General features: G+C 48.7%; 1 protein-coding gene across 10 annotated transcripts in view; it reads right to left on the bottom strand.

The window, feature by feature from the left end:
• Positions 1–24,172, bottom strand: part of CUX1 (cut like homeobox 1) — a 337,359-nt gene that overhangs the window by 41,543 nt on the left and 271,644 nt on the right. For 4 of the 10 annotated variants that reach the window (XM_084823412.1, XM_084823408.1, XM_084823405.1 and 1 more), the window contains 5 exons: positions 23,022–23,087; positions 16,740–16,841; positions 14,352–15,178; positions 11,913–12,078; positions 8,380–8,436 (listed from right to left, as the gene is read on the bottom strand). In XM_084823412.1, the coding sequence (XP_084679538.1) occupies positions 8,380–8,436; positions 11,913–12,078; positions 14,352–15,178; positions 16,740–16,841; positions 23,022–23,087 (1,218 nt within the window). The remainder of the gene's footprint in view (positions 1–8,379; positions 8,437–11,912; positions 12,079–14,351; positions 15,179–16,739; positions 16,842–23,021; positions 23,088–24,172) is intronic. The other 6 variants (XM_084823413.1, XM_084823411.1, XM_084823409.1 and 3 more) reach the window with 3 other exon arrangements.

Consider the following 24,172-nt stretch of genomic DNA (forward strand, 5'->3'; position numbering starts at 1 on the left):
GCATACATAACGGTAAAGAAGAATTTAAGACACTTGAGTCAAACCAGATTTTCGGCCACAAGTCCTTGGAGCACACACTCCAAAGCTTTGAGGCACAGACTTTCTTTGTAAATTCTCATCGAGGGAACCATCTTCTTTGCTTCCAGGATCGAACTCTAGGCTTGCACTCGTTTCATGCTTCGCTGGCGCACAGCCTGGATACGCTTGGGGGGCACCAGCCAAGGAGATGCAGGAGTTCACCCTCGGACATGCGACTTACTCCTCAACTGCCCATTGGTGCAACTTCTTCACACACAAACGTCTGGTAGCTCCTTCAGCAAGGCAGGCAACCCAAGGCTAAAGTGACCCCGTGCCGGTTCCCTTGCACCCGAAGGGGAATGCCCGCGCTCTTCCCAGCTTCCGCTAGCAGCTGGCGATTAAATGCCGATTTCCTGGTGCTGTTCCACCCGACTCCGACCCTGTTGCTGATTCCTCCCTCACTGTGCCTGCAAGCCAGCAGACCACCCAACAAGCTGAGGACAGTTTTCAAGTCCTCCTCCATTGCAAAGCTCTGTCCACTTTAGAAATCCCACAGTCATCGGCTTGAAAGGCTAGGTGACAAAGATTCCAACATTGCTACCGGGGGGCGGGGGGAGGAGGAGTGAGGGGCAGAAGTTGCCGGGAACGGGGAGGAAGATGTGGGTGGAAGCAGCTAGCTGTTTTCTAACCTTTCAGTTTTGGGGGATCAGGGGTACATTAAGAACAACTCTGACCAGGTATAAAGACCTGTCTTCTTTGCACAACCCCGTGCCCTGTTTTAGGGATGCTGGAGAAATTCGAGATGGATTAAAATGAGCTCCGATTTCTAAGAATCCGACCTGCGAAATCCGCTGCGGAGCACCTCCCCTCAGGCCACGCGGAGTCTGTGGACTTTCGGATGATTTTTTTTTTTACTTTCCCGAAATGTATGCATATAAATCCGTAGAAAAATACATAAGTTTCTGCTGAGGAAACGTTGAATGGAATGGGGGACAATACACTAAATGTTATGTACTGAGGTAAATTATGTAAATACTTATATAACTATGTATGTAAATATTTACGTAATTATTTCCATATTTTTCCGTATGACGAAAAGAAAATGCGCATTTGTCTGTGGGTGGATGATGGAACAAAAGCCACCTGACAATGCGCGAAACACAGACGGAGCGGATTTTACACAGTCCGTACATCCCTACCCTGTCTCCAAAGGTGACCCATGACAGGGTCTTCTCAGCTGTGGCACCCTGACTCTGGAATGTTTTCCCCAGGGAGGATCACCTGGTACTGATGGTGACGTCTTTTTGGCACCTAACAAAGACTTAAATACTTTCAGTTTTACCAGTGTCATTTTTAACTCACTGTCAGATGTTCTGCTGCTCTTGTTTTTTTGTGATGCTCTTGTGTTTTATTTTAATATTTAGATTTTTTTGTCAGCTGCTTGAAGACAGTGATAAGAAATACAAATCCTCTAGTAGAGATAGGATTTGTGCTGACTATCCAAAAACTATTAAATGGGGTAACATGGCAAATGGTAGCAGGGCCTAGAAGGACAGGTCTGAGAACAAAAAAGAGAAGCAGCTAGATTTCTGAGTGCGGATCTTATAAGCCACTACCACCAACCAGATGAAGGCCCACCCAATCCCAGAAATATGGGGTAACCAAGGCAACCCCTGGCAGACCAGTATCAAATTTAACCTCTTAGCTCTTCCCTAGTGGGACCCCCTTCATTTTCCCAGATATATTATCCTGTTAGCTTGAGATTCACAAAAAACTTTCTGGAGTAACTACTTTAAGAACATAAGAAGAGCCCAGCTGGATCAGATCAAAGGTCCATCTAGTCCAGCATTCTGTTCACACAGTGGCCAACCAGCTGTCGACTAGGAAGCCACAAGCAGGGCATGAGCACAACAGCACCCTCCCACCCATGTTCCCCAGCAACTGGTGTACATAGGCTCATTGCCTCTGGTACTGGAGGGAGCACAGAGCCATTAGGGCCAGTAGCTATCGATGGCCTTCTCCTCCATTAATTTGTCCAACCCCCTTTTAAAGCCATCCAAATGGGCGGCCATCACTACATCCTGTGGTAGCAAATTCCATAGTTTGACTATGTACTGTGTGAAAAAGTTCGTCCTTTGATCTGTCCTGAACCTCCCACCGCTCAGCTTCATAGGACGACCTCAGGCCCTGCTATTTTGAGAGAAGCAGAGAAATGTCTCCCTCTCCACATCAGGCATAATTTTGTACCCCTCTATCATGTCTCACCTTACTCTCCTTTTTCCAAGCTACACAATCCCAGCTGTTGTAACCTTCCCTCATAGGGGAGATGCTCCAGCCCCTTGATCATCTTAGTTGCCCTTTCTGCACCTTTTCCAGCTCTACAATATCCTTTTTTTAGGTGTGGTGACCAGAACCTGACACAGTATTCCAAGTGTGGCTGCACCACAGATTTGTATGGGGGCAGTATGATATCGGCATTTTTTTTCTCAATTCCTTTTCTAATTATACTTAACATGGAGTTTGCCTTTTTTACAGCAGCCACACACTGGGTTGACATTTTCCTCGAGCTGTCCACCACAACCCCAAGATCTCTTTCCTGGTTGGTCACTGCGAGCTCAGATCCCATCAGGCTATACTTGAAGTTGGGATTCTTGCTTACATTGTACCGCATTTGCCATTTCAATGCCCATTCTCCCAGTTTGGAGAGATCCTTTTGGAGCTCTTCACAAACCCTTTTGTTTTAACTGCCCTAAATAATTTGGTGCCACCCGCAATCTTGCCACTTCTAATTCCAGATCATTTATGAACAGGCTGAAATGCATTGGTCCTAATACTTTGTTCCAACATTTACTTACGCTTGTCTCTCCTGAGGAGCCTTGAAGCACACACATGCTGAAACAAATTATCTGCCGGTATTTACGAGACTGCACTTTTTACACGCAAAGGCTTTTAGATTCTTCCTTTGCCCTCCAAAGAGCATCGGGGGGCAGGACTTCACAATTCTTGCTTTGCAGAGGCAGAACGGGGAGCTGAGACACAGAGACCTGCTCAAGGCTGCACATGGATGGGAAGACAGATCCCCTTGGGCAGTGCTTAACACAATAACTGTGGGACAGCCCACAGTTTCCCAAAGAAATGTTTTCTTTGCAGTAAGAACCTTTCTTTTCAGGATTTGTGGCTTTAGTTCGCTACATAAAGCCACCACAGGCCTGCAGCCAATTATTTGGCTGGTTACTTCCTATCAAATTTGTGGCTTCTTGTTTTGGGGGCTCTTGGGCCTACTGCCTCCCCACCCCATCTCTTTGTCCATGGCTTTGCCCAGTCTTGCTTCCCTCCTCTGTTCTGCTTCTTCCCTTCCTCTGCCCCATCACCCCTCCTAAGTCCCAACACTCTTTTCCAGCCTCCCCGGCCTCCCTTGCCAGAGTGCTTTCTCAGGCTCCTAATACCCTAGTCTCCTCCTTCTCCCCCTCCTCCCCGATTTAAGCAGCTCAGCCTATGGCAGCCAGGGACCCTCCTAACTGCTCCATCTCCTTGTGACATTAGAGGAGCTCAGCTAACCACTGCCAGAGGTTTTGGGCACCCCCACAAAATGGGGGTTGCACATCACAGTACAAATGATCTCTGCCTTGGTTTTCATTTTAAGAATGCTTTAATTAGATCCCCAATCCCTTCCCTCCATCCCATGACAATTACACTCTCCTAAGCTGCAAAGAAGCTTGGAACGATGAATGATACCCAGGAAGGAAGAGAAATAAAGGAGAAATCTGCAAGTCCTCTGGGACTGGCCAGGGCCGTGGCTGCCATTTAGAATACCGGGGTCAGTGGGTGGGGGTAGTGACACGCACTCCAAGAAAATGTGCTTGCACACGCCCCTTCAGAAATGACAAACACAAGAAGGGGATTTGGGGGTCAGCTCTGCTTCCCTGCTTGTGCATTAAGTGTTCTGTGTCTCGCTAAAGTTTGAACCAGCCCAGGAGAGTGTAACATGCCTTGCCAAGGCCTCAGGACCTTTGCCACATTCTTGCATCTCGGCCTTGCGCCAGGTCACTCTGCCATTACAGGCAGCTTCCCACTATGAAGTTTCAAACCATGAGCAGAGAAATGCAATGTTAAAGGCGAGCCTGGATTTGCTTGGGAATCTTAAGGAGATCAACCAGACCACTCCCAGACATTACATTCTTTTTGGCGCCATGGAAAAACCTATTTTGCATGCCCAGGTATTTTATTTTAAGTTGGTCGATATGAGCTAACTATTCCATGTATTTCCTGCCTTTTATTGCTGCAGTTGATGTTGTGGTCTTATTGTCTTTCTTGTATATAATATTAGGATTATCATTACTTTTACATTTTGGGTACCACCCTGGTATCGTAAGATGAAGAGCGGTCTAACAACACTGTAAGTAAGTCACTAACAAACAAATAATGCCCTGGGTCACAGCACCCATTTGGTGGGGGAGTACGCTGGCAGCTCGATTTCTAATGTACGGCCCGTTAAATATTCAAGCCATACAAAAACTCGTTACAAACAGCACTCCTCAATGACACTGGGGGGAGGGCCAGCCAGTCACCTTCCAGCCCACCTTTCTTTCTGTGGAGCTGCTGCACAGACAGCGTTCCACCTGCTATGTCACCTTAAGATTAGGGATGTACAGATTGTGGAAAATCTTCTGTCTGTGTTTTGCAGATTGTCAGGCAGCTTTCATTCCACTGTCTGCCCATCACCGGAATCTATTTTTTTTTGTTTACGAATTTGCACAAATGCGCAATTGAGCAACTTCACATGCGCAAAAATGCGCAAATGCCTCCAAAATGCGCATTTTCATGCTTTAGCCTATGGGGGAAATGAACATTTTTGGCCTTTTTTATTTTGCATATCGTTGCACAATGAATTGAACAAAATTCAGGAAAGTTAGAAAAACCAGCCTGCAAGTCTGCGGAAGCCACCTGACGGGAAAATCCGGTCTGCTTCGGAATCCGCAGGTCCGATTCATGAAAATCTGAACTCATTTGGTTCTGTTGCGGATTTCTCTGACATCCCTACTTACGATGGAACCTTAGACCTAAGGGAAGGACTGTGGCTCAGTGCTAGAGCCCCTGCTTTGCATACAGAAGGTCACAGGTTCGCTCCCTGTCATCTCCAGGCAGGGCTGGAAAAACTCCTGCCTGAAACCTTGGAGAGCTGCTGCCAGTCAGTGTTGACAGTACTGGGCTAGATGGGTCTGACTCAGTATAAGGCACCTTCCTATGTTCCTAAGACTGCACAGTATTCTAATAAGATACGGTGGCTGAAACTGGTAGCAGCAGGGAAAGTGTGATGGTGATGGGAAGGGAAGTTGCTCAGAGCTCTATCTGTGGCGTCCAGGATCCCTACGGAAGGACAGATCTCTAAAAGATACCTCCCAGAAAGAACATTTTGCTCCAGCTGCTAATTGCCTCGGGCTACAGAACTAAGGGAAGCATGCTTTGGTCTGAGAACTTCATTGCCAGGCAGGGAGTCGAATCCAGATCTTCTCAGTCAAAGCCTGACACCATCCACAACACCATGCTAGCTGCTCTCCAACTCCAACACAGATTTCAACAAGGCAGCCAAGTTTATAATGGTCATTCTTCAAAGAAACGGAAGAAAAACAGATCATTTTTTCTCCTCCATGTGATGGGATAAGCGTATCCATTTTTTTTTTTTTTAAGATGACATTTACCCAAAGGGAATAGAGCATTTTGGTGGAAAGATACAAGGGCAGAAAAGGTCCCAGGGTACAGTTTGTGGGCACATGATGAAGCCTAGGAGGTCTGGGTCTGGATGGGAGACCATCTGGGAAAAACCAAGTATGCTGCCTTCATGTTCCATGATCAAAGGTAGGTGGGATATAAAGGTAATAAACAAACAAACAAACAGTAACAGCAGAATGTCAATTTTGGTTTCTGATCAGACTGGTGATATAATTTGTGTTTTAAAGAATTGACGTGATGAAAAATGCACAAGCTTTTCTTGACTGTTAAGGCTGCTTCGTACGTGACGTTTTTTCTATGCAGAGATTAGTTTTATTGTCTTTGTCTGACATTTGGACAATCGCTGCCTGCTCAAGCAATTTGTCCCCCATGTAGACAGAATGAACCCAAAAAGCACATTTGATCCATTAACAATTCCAGAGAGACATAGCCTTTGGAATGATAAGCGCCAAAACGCTGCTCACACCGGGCGCAATGAAAGGCTAAGTATTTCCACGCCCCATTAATTTCAAGATGCTGAACTGTCTTAGTCTGAAATCAGCAGGACTTAAAAGTGCCTGTCCCTTGCTGGATCGTGCCTGTATAACATGGGAGAGGAAAATTCTAAATCCTGGAGATCCATCATTGATTGGAACTTGCTTACTTTTAAAGCCATAAATGGCTTGGGACCTGAATTCTTGAGGGAACGCTTCTCCTACACTGATTAAGGGTGCAATCCTATGAATGTTTTGAAAAAAAAAGTCCCACAACTCCCAGCATTCCCCAGCCAGGGGTCTCCTTAGCATTCATGCCAAGTTTCAGGTGTCTAGGCTTCTCGGTCTTGGTGCTATGACACTGACAGACACACATCCAGTTTTATTATTATAGTTTGCAAAATGCCCCGGAATTGTTTTTTTAATTGCAGGGTGGTACAGAAACGTTTTAAATAAATCAGTATTGTGCTGGTGTCATCCTCCTTAGCACTTTTCATCAACACACATTTATAAAACATTCCATGTTGTTGCATTGTCTGTTTAAGCCAGTTGTTATGCAAGCGACACAAACATCTAGTTAAAGTCTATTGTCAAATTTGGGCAACTGAAAAATCTTGTTTCAAGCAAGGCTTGGGGGGGAGGGGAGCCCAATAACCTGGGGGCTGGGGAGGAAGGAATAGGGAGGGACAGATGCACAACACAACAGCCTAACCTATCTTGAAGCGGTGATTGCAAAGATTAAAAAAAAGGGGGGATTAGCATGTGTACCATCTTGAATTCCTTGGAGAAGTACAAAATAAATATGTAGCACTACACAGTGGAATTCATAGCAGTAGTGGAAGAAGAAAGCAAAAGGTTTTCAAGATCTTTCCCCCTTTTACTTAGCTCAAAATGCTTCATGTACATTATCTCAGTGACCCTTAAAACAACCCTGTTAAGACAGGCCAGTGTTATTATTCCTACATTTCAAGATAGGGGCTCGGGTGTGGGGACAGTGGCTTGCTCAAGGTCACCCACTGAATTTACTGCAGAGGCAAGATTTGAACCGGGGACTTCCCGGCTTTTACGTTCGCCCTCTCAGCCGCTGTAAGTGCTCCCCGCATATTGAGGTTCGGTGGGTGGCTACCCGTAAGCAGGCCTTTTCTGGGGTGCCCCCCAAATTGTAGGATGCCCTCCCTAGAGAGGTCTGCATGGTGCAGACATTGTGGTCTTTATTTTTTATCCTTCAAGGTTTGTTTACTTGCTGTTTAATTCACTCCTAATAATATGTTTTAAAGCTACATTTAAAATGCTCTTCTCTGTGCTGCCTGGATATTTATCTTCTGCTTTTAAAATATTACTACCGTTGGTGTTTTCAATTTCTTTTGTTTTTAATTGATGCTATTGGTTTTATTGTGTTTGTTTTATTATGTATGTCTCGGCTATAGGGTGACTCATAAATGAAATAATACACGGTCCTATAGCTAATACGAATTACACAGTACACTCTCTCAAGCGTCTGAGTTGAGCTACAATACAAAATCCTGGGGGCTTTCCCCAGCAGAAATGCACACATTTTATTAAAGGCCTCCACTGTCCCAGGGAACACACATTTAAGATTTTCCACAGAGGCCCTGTTCCACGCTCCCTGACCAGCAGAAATTCAGTGGCAAGTTACAATGGCGGCACCAAAGCTTTCAAACTCCCCTCCTAGGGAGGTTCATCTACCTCCATCTCTCCCTCGTTTTTGACTTTTAGGTGCCTCAGTAAAACAGTGTTGCTCCAGAGGGCGTTTGGGGACTCATAACTGTTTTAAGCTGTGGTTGTATTTTAATGTGGATGCTTGCCGGATGCTGCTCAATTAGATAAGTCTTTGGCTGCTGTTCTGGTAGATGCTCCATTGTTTTTAGACTGCATTGTGGTTTCTAATCACACTGCCATTACAGAATCAGAAGGCTACACGTATTTTAATAAATACAGCAACCGGAAAATGTTAAAGAATTAAAACTATAATACTAATACTACTACTAATAATAATGATAATAATGATAATAATGAAATCCCAGGAAATGGAAGGCATGTCTCCAAAACATTAGAAGAGAATGGAACAAAGCTGCTGTGTAGAAGCGGAAATGTAACTCAACAAAGCAAAAGATTTCATAACAAAGCAGCCAATTACCTGAGCTTGCGCATCCCTGCTGGAGGGAATCTTGCAGTGATGACACAGAGTGAAGGACTGGAGGAAGAAAAGGGGGACTATGAGGAGGAGATACAGGAGGAACACAGCCTACAATTTGCCAGCAAAGCAAGTCAATGGACCAGGTAACAAAGAAAAGCAGCGCAGTAAAACCAGCTCACCCACCTCCCCTTCCCTTGTACTGTGGTGGGTGGGGGAGGGTCTGTGGCTCTCCAGATGTTGCCAGACTAAATATCACCCCTGACAGTTGGCTATGCTTGCTGGGGAGCTGGAATCCAACAACATCTGGAGGTCCAGAGGTTCCCCACCCTTCGAGGAGGATCTGGAGAATTATGGCCAGGTTCAGAAGATATCCACCCTTATCTGTTCCCTGCAATGTGGAGGCGGAGTGAGATTGTGCCTTCCTGCATGGGTGTATCTGCCCTGGTGCCCTCCAGATGTGGGACTACAACTTCCATCATCCCTGACCACTGGCCATGCTGGCTGGGGCTGATGGGAGTTCGAGTCCAACATCATATGGAGAGCACCCGGTTTACTCCCCCTGGTATATGGTATACACGTGTACAATTCAACATCCATAGGGCCAAATCATGTACTTGATTCGTCACCCGCCTCACAATCCAGGAACAGACATTGTGATTTGGGCACTATTAGGGCATATATGCCTGTCAAGACGTGTCATCCGTGCATGGATGTCCACGGGTGGTGGTGGTGGGGGGGAGGCTCTATTTTTCATATAATATTTTTCATATTCCACCATAAACAGGGAGCAGGTAAGGGAAAGTATTTTCCAAACTGGGCTGAATGCAGTTAGGGAGTGGGGTCATACCTGTCCCCCCTCTGGCCATGCCCCAGATCCTTTAGTGGCTAACTATCAGGCTCTTGGATGCTGAAGTTATCGTGCACAGAGGAGCCAGTTCTCCTATGAGGAAAGCTGAGATGCTCGGCTCAGGCAGCAGAGAGCACCTCCACCGTCCCGCATTTAGAGTTCGGAGGGTCACCTGCCCCACAAACCGTGTTTCCCTGGCTGGCTGTGCCTGCTGATGAGGAGGCAGCCGCTGCCACCACCCACCCACCGCAGAGCACCTTTCAGGCCCAACTCCTGAGCCACTCTTGAGATCCCTGCTGGCTGTTTTCCTGCTGAGACCACCTCAGCAGGGAAGTGGTCAGTCTGGCCCTCTGGAGCTGCGGGCAGGCCCTGTGAAACCTTGCTCTGAGAAACCCTCAAAGCGAGGCCCTGTGGGTGAGGTGGCCATGGACACTGCCTGTGCACGGTGGCGCAGTCGGTCCCTATGGGCAGCTTGCCCACAACGCCTCACTCTGAGGAACCCTCAGAACAAGGCACCGATGGCCAATACCCCTTGCACTGCTGCTGCGGACGCACCAGGCAAGAAAGGGGGAAGGCCGCAGCGGGTCCTCAGGTCTCAGATGGTGCAGAATCTTGCCTCCTCCCCCAGTGCACAGTACCCATGTTAACCATTATGTCCAACATCCTGATGTTCAGCGGGCCTGGAGGCAGGGTAGGGCACCCTCTTGGGCAGGACTGGTGGTTGTGATTCCTGCTTCTCCATGGGGGTGGGTTCCACACAGTTAAGAGACCCACGTTAATCCTGCTTGTGCCGTTCAAAACGTGCATGGCAACAAGCATCCAGAAGTAGAGTCAACCTTCACCAAAAGGCGGATAATTCTACAGAGTCTGGTGCAAGGCCGAAAATTCAAGGGAGAGATGAGCAAATGCAGACTGTTATCTAATCGTCCTCTATCAACCTTGGCCACAATTTCAGGTGTTCACCAGATATGTGAACGCCAGAAACCATGGGATTGTGAACATTCCCTTGTGATAGTCAGTGGTCCCTGCCTCGTATTTCAGTTCTCCGGAGAGGACCGAAAAACACCTGTGCTAGCAAGCTATTGCCAAGCCTATGAAAGGCTTGCACAACTGAAACTGTGTCTTCCTTCCATAACCACGTGCTGATTTCAACTCCAAAATAAAACCAACAGTAAAGTAGCCCAGAAATCTATACAGAATGCATCGATCTTGATCTACCATTTGGGAATCACTACTGTGCCAGATTCCTTTCCTCAAAGGCCTTTAACATGCTCTCTGCACAGAAACAGGGCCTGTTAATTATGTTAATTAGCTTGGACACCGAGTCTTGTTAGTGATGGAGTGTAACCCTTAAAATATGGGAGCTGGATATTGGATTCCCAGAGTCTGCACACTCTGGATCCATTTCAGACCGGGTCCGGGCCCTTCAGAGAGGGAGGTGATCTGAAATGGATCTGTTTCAAGCTGCAGAGGTTCCTGGAAGTGCTTCTTGCTCTCTCTCACTTTCCCAAACTTACTAAGGTGGGGTGGGGGTGGCAGGGAGAGCTTCTAAGAGCCACCACGGTAAGCCCTCAGACCCTGGATTTTGCCCCATGTCCAAGGGCACCAGGAATCATGGGGAATGTCATTTCCAAGGTTCCATGTGTAGTTTCAAATATTCTCGACAGCACCCCAGCTCTGCAGCCCTACCAAAGTGGCTACTGTAAGGACTTTTACCATGCCACATCTTGGTAAGTTGGCAAGATGGTCTCCAGGCCCCATCTCACCCTTGCTGATGTCACTGGGAGTGTGATGGAGGACTGGTGGCTTTGCTGATTCTGAATGGATCCAGTTTACAATGAAATTAACTTTGGATGCTTGGCAAACATCCCCCAACTTAATCAGATTTATACAGACCCCATTCTAAATAGGACGGTGCAGGATGGGTGGATCAGCCCGTTTCTAGCTCCAACCACACTGAATGGGTGAATTTCACCCATTCAGTGTGAAAGCAAGGCCTTCTAAGCAAAGGAACTGCCCACATCTCCCCCAAGCATAATTCAGGGCTTAGCAAAGGGGTTACTTCAGAGGGCTTGCTCCTACCCTCAATCTAGAGGCAAACAGGCTGAGAGAAAGGGAGAGGGAAAAACAGGTACCACTTGCGTCCACTGCAAGCCAGAAGGAACCCAAGAAGCCCCAGGGCTGAGAAACACCGCAAGGGAGATGGGAACCCCACCTCCAGCACATGTACTGAGACACACGGGTTGCGCGTGCTGAGTGTTTTGAGAAAGGGAGCAGCGTTTGCCTTTTCCTGGAATCTCCTAGGGTCTCCTCAGGGAACTTACATGGGGTGGGGTGGGGTGGGGGCAGGAACCCTCTTGCTCTAATCTGGTGACCCCAGTCGGGGGAGTAGATCAGGTCCGAATGAAGGGGAGTGCAGCCCACCCTAACATCTGATGCAGCACCGGGAAGGGGAGGAGCGGTTCTGCCAAAGGAGCATCTGTGGCCACGACTCCCATGTCCTGCAGGATATCTCCCTTTCCAAACACCGCCCATGACCCTGTGCCCTCCCAAAGAGCAGCTGCCTTCCTGGCACCAGTGGGTTGACATGGACCCATTCTCTCAGTGCCAAGTTCACAAAGCCAAAAGGACCGCCGTGTGCTCCGAGGCTGAGCATGAAACTCTGAAGAGTCAACTGTTCCTTTACCTTGGCCTTGGGGCTGCCCTTGGGACGGCAGGACTCCCTGCCCCAGTTCACCATTGAGCCAGAGCTGCATGCGGATGAACGGCTCGCGGCCTTTCTGTGTCAACTTGCTCCATGGCTTTGGCCGGGATAGCATGTCACTGACGCTCCCCTGGGAGAGACCAAGCACCTGGAGGGGGGCAACCGGAAAGGACACAGCGTTAGCGGCATGTTTCACTGGAACCGGGGAGATGGGGGGCAAATCCTGGTGTCGTTTCTCAAGAGGGGTGTGACTGCAAGGGAAGAGGTGGCGGGTGCCACGGGATAGTCATGCGCCACTCACCACCATATACCCCTGGATGGGAAAGGAGTGCGCTTCTCCTTTTTCCAGAAGGAGGAGAACCTCCTCTGAAAGAACCATCCGCTACCTCTCCCCTCCCCAACTTGGGAGGGAGAATCACAGTGGCATTTTTTAGCTAGAGGTGGGGGTTGGAGGGATCCATAACAATAGGCCAGGTTAAGCAGCTCCCTTCCCAGAATTATACCGGACGGTTTCAGGGAGGCGGATTCCTTTTCTCCTTCCCACTCTCCAGAAACCTCCTCCTACAATAGGTAGCAACAAAGCACACACCCAAGGCTGGGGCAGGCAGACTTCAGGACGCAGGATCTACTTTGTTTTTTACTAGGTCCACCAACCAGAGCCAGGTATAAAGCCGTGGCTCAGGTGGATGGACACGCTGAGAATTAAGCAACAGAGTGCCTCTGAGCACATGCCCAGCAGAGGAATTTGTGATCATTACCTGAAGGAAGCTCACACATTCTTTCACCCACAAATGCACTCCTGCCCCTCACCCATCAAAGTATTCTTTTTCAGCAACCTAATTTATTGGGGAAAGCTTCATTGTTGTCGTTCTTAGACAACGGAGAGTCAGAACCCTTGCTAATCTATTGCAATTCACCCAGAGATCTACCAGTAGATCCTGCTCTCCCTTATTCCAACCCCTGCTTTAGCATGTTATAGCACAGTGGGGAAGGTTTCTGGAGAGTGGGGAAGGAAAAAAGAGGAATCCATTTTTCTTCCTTTCCCTCCCTGTTAGCTCCAGCGCATGTTGCAAAGCTCCTGGTCCAGGCTGGCTGGAGCTCTGTGAAGCAATACTCCTGCTAGCAGCTGGGGATATGCTGCAACATTTTGCTGCTGGTCCCTACTTATCTCAGTTCTAAGTGCAACAGTTCCTGACTCTCACGGGAAGACAGTCGAAGACATGCATGGGCTTTGCCACAACCCCCAGACCATCTCCAGAATGTGCCTCTTTCCTGCCCTGGCTTTGACACATCAAAAGGAGCATTGAAGGGCACAACCTGCATAATGTGCCTGAAGAACCCAAGGGGGCAAGAAGCACAAGCGACTCTGACACCAATAGGCGAGCAGAGAAGACGGAAAAGAGGACTCGGATTCTGGTCCCAGATTATGCCGTCCTCTCCAGTCCACCCTGAGGTTAACTGATTTCAATCCACCGGGCTGGAAGGCCACAGGTGTGGTGCTCGTGACCCCACTCGCTGCTGTGCCGTAAGTGGTGGAAACAGGCACAGCTCAGAGCATTCAGAACCCAAGGACCAAACCATTCAGTCCTGCCAGTATGAGAGATGGATCCCATGCACCTGCAATTCATCACACAAGCAGGGAATTCTGTACCGGCTGTGAAACGCAAGTCCGTACACAACAGCTGTTACTATTTTCGACACGTTATCATTCCTGATGGCAGAATGTGCAGAGAAAGCTTCAGGATACATGGCACTATCTACTCATGCCTAGGAAATCCAGTTATTTGAGTCTTGGGGGGGGGGGGGGGAAATAGAAGCACAAGCTGGAGGAAAGGTGGGGATTCCCACAGAGAAAAAGGAGCTGTCCAGTTACTGCACACATCCCAGGCACATCCCAGCAGGTGCCTGTGGGACTCGCACCATGATGCGGGAAGACATCAGGCAAAAGGCAGGGCACAGGAGCTGGCCCCATGCCTCTCTCCCTCCCTCCTCTCGCCACGCCCACACTTCCGTGGCTCTTACTCCTACTAGCTCCTACTGTTAGGGTGGCTGGATGCCAAAGAGGACTGGGGTCCGGCCCCTTTAACAGTTGCACAGAAAAGGGAATTTCCGCAGGCACAGTTTGTCACGCGAGCAACGCCTGCTGAAATTCCCTCTTCCAAACAGCCAGTCAAGATGAAGGCGCCTCGTCCAGTTTTGCATCTGGCCACCCTACTCTCGGCTCAGAAACTCCTTCCCGTGTCCCTGGTTACCCCCACCCCGCATTTTTCGGAGAAAATGGGCACTTGGAGGGTGTTGACGGAATTCTGCAAATTAAGAAACACAGGCAAATTTGCCTTCTATTGCAAATATCGCCCAGTGCTGTTGTGTGGTGACCCCCACACCCACAAACCAGCGCAGAGCTCCAGCTGAAGCCATTACCTTTTCCCCAAATATCCTTTGGCAGATGCCGTTCTTTGCTAGCTTCTCTTTGACCTGGCGGGTCAGCTCTATCGTATCCACTTCCTGGTACATGTAAATCTCATACTGCTCGGGGGTCAACGGAGGGACGGAAGGTTTCGATGGCTTTGATAAAGGGACGATGGGGGAGGAAGGGAGGGGGCTGTTTTGCGGCGTCTCGCTGCGACTTGCCCCCGTCACGCTCAGTTCGGAACTCTGGGAGTAGGGGGACTCCGCGTTGGGCCACTCCTTCCAGTAGTCCGAAGAGGAGGGCCCTTGGAGCTGCTGGCTACGGTCCGGCCGGGATTGGCTGCTGGCCTTCTCCTTCCCGCTGCTGGTTTCCTCCACTCTGGGCTCTTCCGGCAGAGGCACACTCCTCCTGTCAGGTTGCACAGTGCTCCACCAGTGGTCTTTCCACACCCCGCTGCGCCCCAGTTCATTTTTAACGTGCCTCAGGACACCCTGCGCCGAATCGGACATCCCGTGGAGATCTGGGACGGGGGCCTCTTGGGACTCTTTCTTTAGGACAGGGAGAGTCTGCAGGGAAGAGACGCAGGAATCCACAGACACGTGCTTCTTCAGGGACATGGCCAGAGGAGAGTAGCTGGGGACTGAGGGGACGGCAGGCTGGGGGATCAGTTTGGGGGCCAAGATGGAGATTTCGGCTTGGGACAGAGGGGCTGCTTTTAAGGCAGGTTCGAGGGCGGCCTGCTGTGCTTCCATCTCTCGCCGGGCTTGCTGCAGAATGGAGCGGATGGCGTCGTCGGACCCGCCGCTGCTTGCGGCGGGAGGCGCCTGCACTGGCTCAGCTGCGGAGAGAAGCAAAGGGCCTCTGGTGAGACGTGGCGGACCGCGCTGTCCAAGCAACAGCTTCAGACCCCGGCTCGTGGCATCCCGAACCGTGGGAAACGGGTGCAGACCAGGAGCACAGAAAGGGTGATTTACTGCTAAATCATAATGCCTGTATCAGAAGGGTGTCTTTAAAAAAAAAAAAATTACGCTTATACGCCTATCCATGCTTTACTGGAAAATGACAGAAATAAAGGTGAGATCATGTCCTTGACCACAGCCACTTGACTGGACCCCTGAGGTTTGCCAGTATGTGTGCGAGCTTTCTAACATTTTCATGCCTCCAGAAATACTATGAATTACTGGTAAATGTCAATATTCATTGACTTTCATTTTTAAAAAATATTATGTATCCACATAAATTCAAAAAGCACTGCCACGGACCCCCCCCCCCACACAGATCATACCTAAAACATTTTTATCATCCATTAGTATGGAATATAGTTAATGCAACACTCAAGCATCTACAGTTATATAAATGTCAGTGATTTGATCAGTCCAATTTAAAAATATAAAAAGCAAAAGCAACACCTTCCTTGACTTTCAAACCATTTGTCCCTGACAGACAGACATCAGGTTTATATGTATTGCGACGCCACCAACGTCAGGAGCGACATCAAAAGATCAGGAGCACGTTCATCATCCGTGGCACACGTGGAAGTGGGCCAAAAAGACGGCAAAGCTGTGACAATTTGGGACGAAGCAGGGAGACCCCCCCGCTTCCACCTTCTCAGTTTGGACTTAACAAGTGTCTGTTCTCCTCTCCATCTCTCCTGGCCACCACGGCCTGGCGACTTTCTGACCCACTGCGCTTCACGGTGTTCCTAGGGCCTCCTTCCATCGCTCACCCCAGCATTCTGCTTTCTATGTGACATAACAATCTCTCACACTCAAGCTCTCTGTGACCACAGAGGATCATTCAACAGAAAAACTGAAGCTGAAGACAAGTTTGGGAAAGTCGAAAACTGTGTTTTATAATTTTTCCATTGCTTTCTGTGATATCTCTCTATCGGCTGATGTAGCGATAGACGGATGGATGAGCGCACACACATAAACACCCCCCCCACACACTTTAACCATTGTAGTTTCTCCCGCAGATTCTGGAGAACTGTAGTCCAGTGAGGGTGTGGAAAGTTCTCCTTTCGAGATCCCTGGGCCTCCCGTACAGCAGCATTCCCAGCATAGCGTCCTCCAGATGTGTAGGACTACAACTCCAACAGGCTGGGGGATGCTGGGAGTTGTGATCCAGCATACCAGGAGGGCACCAGGTTGGGGAAGGCTGCCTTGCAGAACGACAGGTCCCAGGACTTTGTGGGGAGAAGGAATGCCTCTCTAAAACCAGAGGGAACAGCCCTGGGGCAGTTGCCTCCTCCCCGTTTGCCTGTAACACACACAGCCTGTGGGTAAATGGAGTTGCAGCCACTACAATGCGGTGCTGGAGGATTTATGAGGTGTGACACGCTTTCTAGAGGAGGGCCGTAGAGGCGTGGCCAGGAAAGGAGGGCTGAAAAGCTTCCCTACCTGTTTTCTGCACCTGCAGCTCCCTTTTCGCTTGCTCCAGGATGGATTTGATAGCTTCGTCAGAGCCCGCCTCCGTTGCTCGGATTCTCGTGGTGATGTTACCTGAAAAACAGGGAGAAATGATCAGTTTTTAGGTACTTTCTGAGGACCGGCATTTCCATTCAAAAGCAATTGTTAGCGAACCACTTAGAGAAAACGCTGAAGTAAAACTCTAGGAAGGAGATATAATAAACAAAGTCAACAGCCAGAGCCACATTTTGTACTCCTAAGAACTTGCAAAGCTGCTTCGCACTCGCTTTGGACGGCCCTCTACTTTTCTTTTCTGCAGCTTTTCTTTTGGAGTTCAGTATTTTAACATTCTACTTTTTAAACGCCTCTGCTCCTCTTTCCCCTTCTGTCTCCTCAAGGGTCTGTTTCCTTCTCGGCCCTCATTTTTAAATTGTACGATGTGCTGCAGTGGAGGCTGGTGGCCCCAATGTCAGTGGGGCGGTGAACCCGCTCCGGGCTTCAGTCAGAACTCTACAGGAGCTGTGGGAGCAACTTGGGTAGCTCCTTTAGAGTTCTGACCCGTTCTGACTGAAACCCGGAGCTGCCACCACCCCACTGACATCGGAGCCACCAGCCTCCTCTGATGTATTCTGGTTTGGGGACTCTGGTCAAAAAGTGACATAACATCTCAAAACTATATTGAGTTGGGGTATCTAGTCAAGTACTGCCTCCAGCGGGCTGCAGCTCTCCAGGTCTCAGGCAGAGAAGGGGTCGTTTCCATCATTTCCTACGCTCGATCCTTCTTACCGGACCTGCTGGGGATTGAACCTGGGGCTCGCTGCACGCGCAGCGGGGGCTGCACCGCTCTGCTTTAGCCCCTCAGACTCACCGACACCCTGGCAAAATTTGCTAGCACTGGAATCTTATAACAAGGATTTAAAACCATCTTTTTAAATGGCTCACTATTTATTTTATTTTATTAAATTTATTAATCGCCCATCTGGCTGGTCACCCAGCCACTCTGGGCGATGTACAACAAGAACAATTTAAAACAATAAAATACTACATTAAAAACATCACGTTTCTAAAAATACCCTAACCCACCCCAAATGCCTGCCTGAACAACCGTGTTTGGTTGCTGAACCATGAACAACCATGTTCACTAGAAAATACATGGTCCATTTCCACCCACAAACAATGTGAAGAATTCCGGAAAAGCACAAATTGCAAGCCTGTTCTTTCCCTTTTTTCCCTTTTAAATGAAAATCTGCTATGTTTTCAAAACCAGAAATATTCTATGTTTTCAAAACCAAATATTCTGAAAATAGCACACGACTGCAGACTGGAACACAAAACTGGTGTAAGGAAAGCGGGGCACTTGAATTACTTTGGGCATGCTTCAAGTCAGCAATCTGACAAGGTGTCGTTCAGTTTCTTTCCTTAAGCAAGACAAAGCCGAGTTCTCACTTTTCAAAAACAAAACCAGAAAATTCCTGAGGATTCTGAGAGCTGTTCTGTACAATCGCCCTCAGCCATAAAGTTTCTCAAGGGGTTCCTTTGAGGAGATACAGGGACACACGTGCCAGTGAATATGGAGAGAGGACTCAACGCAGGATGCTTACGTAGGCACTTGCTTATGGTCTTCAATTACCCCCCTCCCATGTCTGGAGGGCAGCTGGAACTGCTGCTAGGGATGGGGTGCTGGGTGGAATCTGCTTGTGCCTGGCAATGTTTTGATGCCGATGACGGAAAATCCAGTGGGCTTTTCCCTCAACAGGGGGCACCGTCCTCCAGGACATTCTCCTTTGCATGCATCACTAGAATGAATGGGAGCTGGGCGGGAGTGTCCGCAGGGCCAGACCTGCCGTCCGTCCATTTTGCTGCTCTTAGTGGCAGCTGCCCGCCACCCGCCTCATGGTGGAGCTGCCCCAGCCTGCACCCCAATAACTGGAGGGGGCTAATCCTGTTGTGATGCACTGTATTTTCTATTTTGTACACCAATTTAGTACTTTTGTAGGAAAGCAAGAGAAGAGTAAAAAAGGAAAGTGAACTAAAACTAAACATGTCCAGAGGGGGAAGCTCTGTTAGTCTGCTACGGCAAAAACAGGTGTCTGGTTTTTTGCTTCAGCAGATGCCTGTTGCACCTGATGGAAGTGGACAGCGTCCATGAAAGCTTATGCTAGAATAAATGCGGTCGTCTTTAAGGTGTCACAAGACCGATCCTAGTTATAACGAAAAAGTTGCCCTGGAGGCGTCTCTATACGGGCTTTGCTCAAAGAACCAGATCTAGGATCTAAACAAGCACATGGCCGGGGATGCTCACATCACCAGCAGCCATGCGCTCTGCAGGCACCTTTTGTCACCGCACACATTCTCTGCTTTGTGGGGTCACGCAGTGCCCTGGGTTGCGTAGGCCGACTGGTTTGATCAATGAGAGTCAAGGGAGCTGGTAGGTGCTTTCCAGAGTTCTGCCTGACCGTTTCCCCTTCCATATTCCCCTTTCAAAGATGAATGAGCAGGTGATGTAGGAAGATGACGCACACTGGATGCCAGCGCGGTGAGAGCTGGAGGCACCCTGACCTCCCCCGCTATGCCCCCCCTGCCCAGGCCAGTGTGATTCTACCCAGCTCTGAGATGAGTGCATGAAGGATCCATGGTGAGGTACCAATGACACAAGCGTCTGCAACCCAGCGGAACAGTCTGGAGCTAGATGCACCAACTGCAAGGATAAGAGAGCTTCATATATTCGTAAGCACTCCTTCCGATGTAAGCTGAGCACGGGGACCTGGGGCCCAAACTGATACCTCTCCAGTTGCTGGATCCAGGCTTAGTCATATTTAGAGCAGATCCACTGAAACGAACGGGACCTACGTTAGTCATGGCTAACCCGTTTGGCCCTCAGTTCATCCCCTCTTGTGCCTTTAAGTGCTGCAGCTGAGGGAAGTTCTACAAGCGAAACTTTCCCCTTCGCTGTGCTGCAATGACTCCCTTTCAGGACAGAGGAGGACAGCTCGAATGCTTCCGTTGAGGGCAGCGCTGCCTCACGAATTGGGGGCCAGGCAAATTGGGGGCCACCCTCATAAGCGGCACTAGCTGTTTTGCCATTTCTTAATGTTCTTGTCTAGCTTAAAGAAAGCAATGAATATTAAATACAGAACCTATTTAATCAGAACTAGAAAAAAGCTCTACATTCCTAGATGCCCCCCACCTTAGAATAAATAATTAAGGCAACTGCTCTGGGCTGAACCCCCCACCCTGCCCCCAGCTTCTTAGGCACCAGCATAAAATGTCTAGGTAGCTATGATGATATTACTATAATTAATAACTTAGTAGTCATATAACACTTTTCCTTAGTTATAGAATCATAGAGTAGTAGGGTTGGAAGGGGCCTACAAGGCCATCGAGTCCAACCCCCTGCTCCATGTAGGAATCAAAGGGCTTCATATACTTCATCCCCCCAGTCCTTACTATAGTGACCAGGTCTTCTACTGTACAGGCCACAGTCCTCTATTTGAAGGACTGTCCAGTGCAGGTCTGGTTTACAGTCAAGAACCATCAGGAGGGAGAGCAGGGGACTTGAGCTAGCCCCCGGACAGCAGACACAGCAGCCCACAGGTCACCTGGTCACAGTCTTCCCCACTATGGTGAGATGTATTGAATTTCTATTTAAATTATAGGAATTGTTTCTAAATGTGCAGATATACATCTCAATTAGCAAATGGAAATCTGTGTCCTCTTTTTTGGTGATCTGTAAGTGGCCACCCTACCCTCTAAGGTAGCCAGCAGTATTTTCATTTCCCTGTTAGAGATTATTATTATTATCTTCCACTTTTCTGAAAAACACACCTAAAACAGCTTACAAAAAAATAAGCCATTCAAACAGTACAGCAGAAAATTAAACAGCCAGAAAAGATAAAACAGTAAAAACACAGAACGCAATATAAATAGCGGCTTTAATATCACTATATTGATAAAAGCAGAGCTTAAAAGCAGCACATGATTAAACTAAAAACTCGCTGAAATTAAAAATGTAAAGGCTTCAATTCCCATCTAAAACAGGAAGGGAAGAGACCTGCCACATCACTCCAGGGAGCACATTCCAAAGTATTGCTGCCACCACCAAGAAGGCCTCTTCTACCATATCTGCTCATCTAATCTCCCACAAAGCCAGGGCAGAGAGCACAGCTTCTCCAAAGCTGGATCTAAATACTCAGGCTGCTCCATACCAGAGAAGGAAGTTTTTGAAAGTAAGATGGAGAGATACAGTTCCTTCTATTAGAGACATAAGATCAGTTGGGGGCAGGAGGATGCGGGAGCACACGGGAAAAGGCCCAAGACTGTGGAAAAAGTTCTCTGAGGAGGTGCATCGAAGTTAATGCCTTCACAATAGCCTTCGATGAATACAGCTGCTGTTACTCTGTTCCAGCTCTGTCTTTGAAATAAGCATTTGTAGTGCAATCTTAAGCAGGTTTGCTCAGAAGTAAGCTCCACTGAAGTCATAATGTAAGTGTGCTTTGGGATTGCAGCCTTAGTTCAATTTCTTTAAAAACAACAACCAACCAAGTAAATAAATGCCTTAACATGGTGATTTTATGTACTTCATCCTGCTTTAGAAGCCGCCCTGACCTGTAAAACAGCTATAAAGAAAGAGCTGGAGCCACATTGAGGTCATAATTAGAACAGATCCACTGAAATCAATGGGACTTTGGTCATGACTAACTCAAGTCCCATTGCTTTCAGTGAGTCAACTCTAAGTATGACTAGGTCCGGATCCAACCTACAGCATAAATGCCTAGATCTAAAAACAGAAGTAAAACAACAGTCTGCCAGGGGGTGTTCACAGCTGAGGTGAGATTTGAACCCAGGACCTCCTGGTCGAAAACGGGTCCCCCACAGCATTGAGCTTTGCTGGCTCTGCACACAGGGTGTTTGGAGAGCCTTTCTGGCTCAGGACAGGGTTTTCGAGAAGGGAGAGCCGCAAGGAAACCGGTCAAGCTGCTCCCCACACGCTTCTCCATGCCCTGCTCCCGACGCTTTTGTCAGCGTTGCATTTGCTACCACGAGCTGAGCCTCCTAGCGGAAGGCCAAAGCTTCGCATCCTCCGGATCTCCCTGCCAGGTGACGCAAGGATGCCCTGCCAGGGGTCAAACTCCGCTTTCTGGCTTTATCTGCATTCTCCACACCTATGTTTTGGACGAGAGTTCAAAACAGGCATGTTGTCTGTTCAAGACCACGGAAGAAGGAAACATGGCTTGTGTCACGTGTGTTTCCTAGAGGAGCCAGTCAATATGCATGCATGCATGCACACACACACAAATACACACGCTCTTTGTGCCAGAATGGCTTTTGACTGTGGAGAACGGGTGCCCGGAAGCCCCGAAGTGACTGCCTCAGCGGCTATAAGAGGCAGACTGGTACAGAGGGGCCAGGGAGACCAGAGTTCAAATCTCTGCTCAGCCATGACACCCACCTTGGGCCGCTCACTTGCAGCCTTACGAGGATAAACATCCCAGGAGTGCTGACCTGGGCTCCTTGGAGGGAGGACAAGATGCCAAAGTGATCAACATGGATGCGAATAAGGTCTCACCCTGTCTAGGTGAAGCAGTAGTTTTATTTGAAGGAGTCAGGTTAGTACAACAGTAGAATTAGCGGGAAAGGAGAAAAGCAAGTGCTCCTGATGCTAACCCATGGCTTGTTTTATACTTACTGGTCCGGTACAGATGCAACAATGGCACCCTGCAAACCACGGTTTACAAATTGGGAGACAGACTCACAGATGCTTGCTTCTTCCCCTGCCTCAAACTCTCTGGTGAGAATTCCTCCCTCCCTTCCCTGCCCAGCGTTAAACATGATCTTGTGTGATATATGCACTGACGCTAGCTACATTGATGCTAACCAGGGTTGACTTCATAACGAGGGTTTGAAAGTCCATTTCAGTCCTGGCTTCAAGACCTGATTATTGGAATCGCCTTGGTTAGCATCAACCATGGTTTGGTCCACATGTAGCAGAAAATCATGCTAATACTGAGAAAGGAAGGGGGAATTGCTCTGGAGAGGGAGGGAGGGAGGAAGGGAGAGCTTCCAAGGCTAGCTTCAGAGCTGCAAACCAGGGTTTGCGGGGAGCCACTGTTATGTCTGCACAGGGCGCCCTGTCTGTTTTTCTTTCAGATTCCAGGCCAGAATCAAACTGCACCCTTCTGTGTTTTTAGCAACAACAATAAAGACGACACACAGCTAAGCACACTTCACTTCCCAGAGATGGACCGCAAAGAGAAACACCTGCCCGTGACATACCTTCCGACCCATTTCTTCGTTTCGGTACTTCCTGAAATAGCCTGTTCAGGTTCTGGCCTGGATTCTCTGTTGAAAAACAAGTTGGGTAAGAACAAAACAATCAGGGCGTGGTGGTTCTGACAATTTGGGGCTGCGAGATGAAACAAGAACAGCCTGGTGCTAACAAACTGGGGGGCGGGGGGGCAGGGAGGGAGGGGGTGGTGAGTCAGGGCAGTAGGGGAATCTGGGTCTGGCCAGAGCAGCTGGCTAGTTCGGAAAGGAGGCAAGGCAGGCTGGTTAATAAAGATTACAGCTATGCTCAGAAAGGAGATTAGAAAGATATAAATACACATCTAAAAGGTACAAAAAGATGGAGACGGGTCAGTAATCCTTGCAAGCACTATTGGCCCAAAGGAGGAGAACACACTACAACATGCCCTGCCACGCCCTGGCGACTGAGGGAAGCTCTGCCTCAGAGGAGTCTCACATCCTCTGAGGCGGTCTACTCACCCCTCCCCAACGGTCCCCTTTTCTTTAAGGCTGTTCTTCCAAAGGAAATCAGACCACTCAGAAAAGCATGCAGGTTCACTTTAGGAAAAGCCCCCTTTTGCAATATTGTTTTGCAGCAGCACGGGCGGGGGGATTTGCAACGGATGCTCCAGGCCAGCTAAGGGGCACACCAACTGAGCCGCGAGCAATGGACCAAAGCAGCAGTGGGCAGGAGGATGGCTGGACATCTTAGGATTTAATTCTGCGTTGGTGATCCGCCATTCACAGGAGGAGACGTTTTAAGGCGTTTTTAAATAAAAGTAAATTATACCCCCTTTTAAATTGTCAATGGCTGGAATGCTTGGACACTTTATATACCCATAGAGGGAGCTAAGAGGGGGGAACCTGCCATCTCACTCCAGGGCAGGTTTGCACTCATGAAGGTGCTTGCTTTTATTTTCTCTTGTGTGCCATGAGGCCTTATTTGCACAGGACAGAAGGAAGGCCCTCAGTTGTGTAAAACTTTCTGTGCACGCACAATTACGTTGCCATGTGAGCGGGCCCACTCGTGTGTGACCTTTGCGTGTCAGGAGGCACCAGCCAGGGCCATTATTTGCTGGTGCACTAAGATGACACACCAGTGGGCTGACGCACGTGGTTAGTGCTCTTAAAACGTGACTGGG

This window comes from Heloderma suspectum, chromosome 16, assembly GCF_057233095.1.
Source record: "Heloderma suspectum isolate Gila_16-S chromosome 16, 16-S_ref, whole genome shotgun sequence".
NCBI classification, from domain to species: domain Eukaryota; kingdom Metazoa; phylum Chordata; class Lepidosauria; order Squamata; family Helodermatidae; genus Heloderma; species Heloderma suspectum.